The sequence below is a fragment of the Procambarus clarkii genome, chromosome 16 (genome assembly GCF_040958095.1).
Source record: "Procambarus clarkii isolate CNS0578487 chromosome 16, FALCON_Pclarkii_2.0, whole genome shotgun sequence".
Lineage (NCBI taxonomy): Eukaryota > Metazoa > Arthropoda > Malacostraca > Decapoda > Cambaridae > Procambarus > Procambarus clarkii.
Genome location: NC_091165.1, coordinates 21,956,889 through 21,964,388, shown reverse-complemented (window position 1 = coordinate 21,964,388; position 7,500 = coordinate 21,956,889). Strand labels below are relative to the sequence as shown.

The window sequence follows — 7,500 nt, the reverse complement described above, 5'->3', positions numbered from 1 at the left end:
CCTCAGCCCAGTTCAGCTTCGTCAGCGGTTTCATGCATACCCACAGATATTTGGTGGCGTGTTATTTCGTGAAATGACAGCGCTAATATAGAAGCCAGCCTAATTAGTGACTGTGTCTTCGCGAGATTGTTCACGGATTTCGTGGTGTTACATTTCGCGAGAGATTATCTACGAATTTTGTGGACTTTATTTCGCGAGGTCACTAATAATATTTAATACTTCTTGATAATATTAGAAGTTTCATAGAGGCTAATTAAGAGGCTATTATCAATAATTGTGTATATTATTTCTCCAAAATAGAGAATTATTTAATATAAATTGCACTAGTGATCACAGTATAATATTTACTAATTGCCAACCCACAACAGGGTAGGATATTAACCATTGACTAGTTGAACTATTATCGTTCATCCTAGTCCCATTATTACCATAGTCAGTTGTACTATATTCAACAACTTAACACCATTAATGAATGGTGCAGACCCTATTTTGGGTGTAATTTTTATCAACTCGAATTGAGTTGTATATATAATAATTTACTTATGATCATTACACCTTTGAGTGATTAATTAGTGTCTCTACCATCCTAGGGTGATATTGAAGAGCTAACCTAAAGGTACTTCCAGTGACACTGGTTTATCACTCAAATCATTAGTGTGTATGATTGTATATATATAATGTGTATTAATTTTAAGTGCTAACCTCTAGTAGAGGTAGGATTATTGCCTAGTGAGTGCAGAATTTACCCTAGGCTACCATTAGAGCTTGTTCAGTATTATGAGCAGCCCAAGTACAAGCCCCACAAGGCTTCACCAACGAGCCAGTATGGATAATGCAGGGAGAATGAAAAGAACCCTTGCAGGTCTTAAAGGCCATTTAACAAGACAGATCAAGAAATGTGAAGATTTGTCACAACAATCAACAGTTGATTATGCTGACCTGGAAAGCTATTATCAAGCAGCTGCAGGTAAATTTGAGCAAATCAAATGTCAAATAGCAACATATGTGGCTGAACTTGCCAACACTAATTTATCAGAAACAGAAATAGACGACATTATGGTTGATCTTGCGAATTATGAAGATCACACTCAGGCCACGTTACAGCCTTACGTCAAATTAATTGCCCAGAACAAGGCAACAGCAACAACAGTTGCATCTAATACGAGTCAAGCAGAAGCTCGACTCCCTCCAATTAATTTACCCACTTTCTCAGGAAAAGATGAGGAAGATTGGGACGAATTTTGGAACAAATTCGTTGACCTTGTAGACTCAAAACAATCTTTACCAAAGAGTAGTAAATTCTCTTATTTGCAAGGCCAATTATCAGGTGAGGCTAAAACAGTAGTATCCCATCTGAGATTAACTAATGACGGCTATGATCTGGCAGTAAAACTCCTCAAGGATAATTATGCTGATCCAGAAGTAAGAACATCACATTTAGTTCATGAGCTGTTGCATTTACCCCCACCGGAGGCTTCAGCTGATTCACTCCAAGTCTTCAAGCTGGAGGTAGAATCATTGATCAATGCCCTCAGCCTGACAGCAGATACAAACGGGGCTGAGTGGGTCTTGAAAATAATTGTCCAGGAGAAAATACCAAGGGACATATTGAGACAAATAAGTGCTCATTACAATAAAAGCATCTTATCTATGAATGAAATATCTGAAGGTTTAAAGTCAGTAGTTCATCAATTACGAACACATGACAAATTAAAACCACCAAGTAAACCCTCAGAAACCAATAATAGTAAACCACAGAGTACCAAAGGTACTCCAAATCAATCTAGACAATATAATTCAACACCAAAGTGGAACAGTAGCAGTGTGGGCGTATATGCAGTGGGACCCTCCAAGCCTATAGTTCCTGTGTCACCCAAGAACGTGACACCAAAGGGTACTGGAAGCTATGGAACATGTTTGTTCTGCAATGAGAAACATTCAATGTACCACTGCTCTAATTTTCCTGATAGTGACGCCCGTGTTGAGCGACTCAAGGATTTGCAACATTGCACGAGGTGCCTCAGGAAACATAACATCAAGGACTGTGATACCCAATTACACACCTGTAATAGGTGTAACAAAGGTCAGCACCATGCAGCATTGTGCAGAGACACCAAAACAACGTCTCCAAACCCCAAGGTGGAAGATAGCATTCCCACCACAGTACAGTACTGCAAGGTGCAACCAACAAAGAGTGTCCAATCGGCAAAGTCTAAAGGTAATACGACTTTGCCTACTGCCCAAATTACCATCCTGAATAAGAGGGCCAAGGTCCATACCCGTGGGTTGTTTGACCAAGGATCCCAAAGAACATATATCACTAAAAAGTTGGCAGATGAATTACAATTAAGGCCTGTAGCCCAGATGTCATTCAACATCTCAGGGTTTGTAACAGATGCAGGACCTCAAGTCTACCAGGTGGTACAACCATCAGTACGTTTAGGCAGGTACGTCTGTCGAGTACAAGCCATTGTGGTGGACAAAATACCAGTAGACCTACAAGTTCAAGGTCTGAGAGCAACAGCCAAATTCCTGAGAAATAGAGGAATAAAATTGGCAGATAATATTAAGTCTGATCACCTCACCGACTTCGGTCTCCTTGTAGGGACAGACTATTGTCATCGATTCATCGGTAGCCCTACTAAATATCAGGGTATAACCATGTTAAACTCTGCAGGGGGTAAATTACTCTCAGGCCCAGTATCAAGCCTGAGGAGACCTATGCCTGCAGATAAACAATACCAGTAGAAATCTAAATTTGTCAGCTGATTATATTTCTCCAGTAGCATTATACTAAGGAGATTACAGCTGACTATAGTAACAGAGGTTGATGTTAGTATCATCATTTAAAGCTGAAGATGAGTTCATGAGGCCTCAGTGGCAAATCAGTGAACAGTAGCCTAAAACAGCTACAAGTCACTGCGACCAATGTCACTGAACCCACTGCAGTCTCAGAACCATACTTTACTTTAATGATGAGCTATTCAATCCTCTGAATCAATTAACTAAATTAAACCCTAATAAATCTGATGACTGATTTGATACATTTATTATTTAATCAAGATGTATTTCATGGGCCCCAGTGTTTATATATCAGTGACTAGTTACCTGAACAAACTTCAAGTTATATCTATGTCACTGATCTCACTGCAGTCCCTGAATCATACTTGACTGTAGTACTTGATCACATCCAGTCTTCTGGGTTAAATAATATGTAATAAGGCTTGAATATTAGCCTTTCAAGAGTTGACAGGGAAATGAAATCGCATTAGACTTCTAACCCCTACAACTCTAGTACGGGACATCCGTCCTGTACGAACAGACGCACAAATGTGTGATTACTAACTACTAACATCAAATTAATCTAATAATTCGAAGGAGGAGTATCGGTGTTCGTCTGTTCTAATTAGGACTTCGACCCGTGAGCAGCCCCCTGGGGAATTATGTCGGAAAATCCGACACCATTTAATAATAATATCATACAGACAGATAAGAGCTGTGTTGTATAAACAAGTTACCCATAGAAAACGTAACTTGTAGTGGAATTACCGTCTAAAGAAAACGGGATATCATCACCACATACCATTATAATTCACCAGCTATTCTGCTGGGAATTATTCTTAAATACATTAGTCTTTGGACTTTACCATCATAAAAACATCTTATATAAATTAACTTAATTATCAATATTAAAGTAGAGTAAATGTGACCCTTCTATCACTTTCTGAAATCTGGACAAAGTAGGCCAGGCGTCAGAGTGGGGAAGGAGGGCAGCCATTGTTGATATACGAGACCAGAGGCTCACACGGGAGCAAATTCGGCTCCTGTTAATTTTACTTGGACGTAGTGTTATGGAAACCAAAGGTACCATCTCCAACACGATGTCTACATATCAAGTTAAGTGTTCTTTCCGAAACCCGTTTATCATTCATTTATGGCCATTAATGTCAGGATATAGGGTGACCCGGTTAGATCACGTGGAAGCCTCAAAATAAAGGTAATTAAGCCAGGTCTTTAATGTTCCATGTACTGTATAGTGTTTTCTCTGATATAACTTGTCATATATAGGATTCTGGCTTCACAGTTAGCGCCCTTTTGACAGGTCAAGACGAGGAAGAGTTTGTGCACCAGTTACCTGGGTGATATGGAAGCTACCTCAAAGAGGATAATTTGGTGTCTACACCCTAGTTATACCTGGTGGACTAACCTGCTGTACTATAAGATAAGGAACCTCTTTAATGTGTGTAGTTATTTCTGTAGTTTGATTGGCTGCATATATATATTAATTTAATAACCCCCCCTAATGTGTAGAGGATCGATTTGTGAGATTGAGATTATTGCAGAAATACAGTCCACTTATCATTATACAAATTGCTATCGAAGTATATAAATTAACGTAAATATAAATTCATATAAATTAAATAAATATAAATCTCACAGGTCGGTTACCACAAGAGAGAACGAGCAAGAGAGAACGAGCAAGAGAGAACCAGCAAGAGAGAACCAGCAAGAGAGAACCAGCAAGAGAGAACCAGCAAGAGAGAACCAGCAAGAGAGAACCAGCAAGAGAGAACCAGCAAGAGAGAACCAGCAAGAGAGAACCAGCAAGAGAGAACCAGCAAGAGAGAACCAGCAAGAGAGAACCAGCGAGAGAGCAAGAGAGACGAGAAGGTGAGTCCCATTGCTCTCAGGAACAAGTTCAGTGGCAGTTGCTAAGGAAAGCTGAATATATTAGAAGTTTTGAAAAGTTTGATGTTTAAAATGTTTTTTTGAAAAAGCAAACATCACAGAGAAAAGATGGTGAGGAGTCATTCCTTAAGATAACCAACTATCGGATACCTTCATCTCTAGAAATGATGCTCGAGGTGTATTTCCTCATGCCCTTATCTACGTAGAAGACATACGTAGAACACATACGTAGAAGACATACGTAGAACACATACGTAGAACACATACGTAGAACACACACGTATACACACGCGGATATTTTGATATACAGAGTTTGTAGTCTCTAATAATTTTCAATATATGAACACCAAACTTCCCTCTTTATCAAAGATAATTTTAGTTTTCTTTTACCATATATATACAAAACAATTCTTTTTTCGCTCGATTCATTAAACGGTTGGGAACCGTTCTTCATAACAAGGAACAGTTCGTTCCGTTCCCAATCTTTATCCTGACCCCTTCAAAGTGCTATATAGTCGTAATGGTTTGGAGCTTCCCCCCCTGATAATTCCCTGCCCTCCCTTGCTAATAGGTAGTAATCCCATGCCAATGTCTCTACCGAATAATTAATACATTTGTCTACGGGAAATTGTTCACAGTCCACACGAATCCTGTCTTCTTAACCTTTCTGCTTTTGTCTGCTTTTTGCTAATATTTTAATATTTGAGGATTTTTTTATATTTAAATTGTTGCGTATGATAATACAGCCTAATCCTCTTAAACCACGAGAGTACTTATAGTGACTATTTGGGTTGAAACTTCCAACATGCTTGCGGTGGACCCCCATTAATGTTGACATTTCATATTACTGAATTTGGACCAATCAGGGAACTTTTTTGTAACCTCAAGAAACATAGAACATAGAACATAACATAACCTTATCTCTCCTGGCAATTCTAAGCTTTATTAGTACTACGCTTTACTAACAACGCCTTGTTAGGAGGCGTATTTGGCCTCGGATTGTTAGTACACCTTGTCACCTGTGTGCTAACATTTATTTTGTTGCATGTATGACAAAATAAAAATGACTTCCAAAATACACAAAAAACTCACAAAATGACTCACAAAAAAACAAAAAACTCAAAAAAACAAAAAACTCACAAAAAAACAAAAACTCACAAAATGACTCACAAAATACAAAAAACTCACAAAATGACTCACAAAATACAAAAAACTCACAAAATGACTCGCAAAAAACTCACAAAATTTATGGTCACAAAAAAACTCATAAAATGACTCACAAAAAAACTCATAAAATGACTCGCAAAAATAATAAAATCAATGACTGCTCTACAATGTCCCGAAGTTACAAGCAACTGTTATATTGAGAGTTGCTGGTAAATGCATTAATAAGGTAGGCAAATATCTGCAGTGTTGCTATAATATATTATTTGGATTGGGTGTGTTATCTCGATTTGGCTTCTGGGAGTGGTTAGTAATAATATTAAAAATCCTCTGCCTCCTATTCTTGCATTTTCTTGTTTTCCTAATCATCGTTCTCATATTTCCATATTCTTTGCTGTTTTCCTTACTTGTGTTGTTATCAATTCTCTTCACTATCTTCCTTTTCAAATCTCCATTTTTCCTCTTCCCTCCAACTAGACCCTTCTATCTGATATTCCATAAAATAAGGATTATTTTGCCTATATGCAGAAACTTACGAACCCAAGCAACCCACCTAACCTATCAAGACCGATGGGCAGACAACGTCAGTATTATGGTGTTTTTATTATTAATAATTGGTCGTATTAATAGAGAACGGATGATCATGTGGCTCATCCTCTATTACCAGCCCATTTCCCCCATTACATCTCTAATATACTAAAAATTATATGATTCCATTATTTGGTAATATTTTTCTCTCGTTACGGTTTCTTTGTCATTTCCGACATTTTAGCGACGAATTTCTCCTATTCGCGTTTTCTCAGGACGAGATGAATTGTGAAATTATATGTCTTGGAATCACAAAAATCTCTACCTCCACAAAACTAATATTTTCACCGTTGTTTACCTAGAATTTAACCCCTCGGGAAGGAATGAGATGAAAGAGAAGATGGGAAGATGGTGAAAGACGAAGAACAGGAGAGAGGACAGCAGTAAAGGTGTAGAAAAGCAGCGAAACACGAAGTGAAAAGAAGGATTTGGAGGAGGGGGAGAGAATCACTCAACTAACTCCCAGCGTAGAGGTTTTGCAACTATGTGTAAATTGACGACAGTGAAGCGCACCCAACGCAATATGGAATTTCGCTTTTCTTTCAGTTTGCCCTCGATCCTCTCGACAGTCTGAGTCGACCTCCCACCAGAGGCATGCGCGTACGCACATGCGCACACGACCTGGTCCACGACCACACTTAAGGGGCGAGGTAGCCTGGTGGATAGCGCTCAGAATTCTTAATTCTGTGGCGCGGGTTCGATTCCCACACCAGGCAGAAACAAATGGGCAAAGTTTCTTTCACCTTGAATGCCCCTGTTACCTAGCAGTAAGTAGGTACCTGGGAGTTAGTCAGCTGTCACGGGCTGCTTCCTGAGGGAAGGGGGGGGGGGGAGTGGAAAAGAAAAGAAAAAAAATATGTAGTTAGTAAATAGTTAATTGGCAGTTGAGAGGCGGGCCGAAAGAGCAAAGCTCAACCCCCGCAAACACAACTAGGTGAATACACGAATACGCACACACGTACGTACTTTCCCTTTTCACTCCCGCCTCCTTTCCAATTATCACCCAGCAAAACACAGATAAACTTTTCCTCACAAACTAAATTCGACAACCACAAATCC

General features: G+C 39.0%; 1 protein-coding gene across 1 annotated transcript in view; it reads left to right on the top strand.

Moving 5' to 3' along the window:
- Positions 1 to 7,500, top strand: part of LOC123759906 (neurofilament heavy polypeptide-like) — a 31,758-nt gene that overhangs the window by 4,970 nt on the left and 19,288 nt on the right. Inside the window, exon 2 of the mRNA XM_069325562.1 lies at positions 4,441 to 4,671. Coding sequence (XP_069181663.1) covers positions 4,441 to 4,671 — 231 coding nt within the window. The remainder of the gene's footprint in view (positions 1 to 4,440; positions 4,672 to 7,500) is intronic.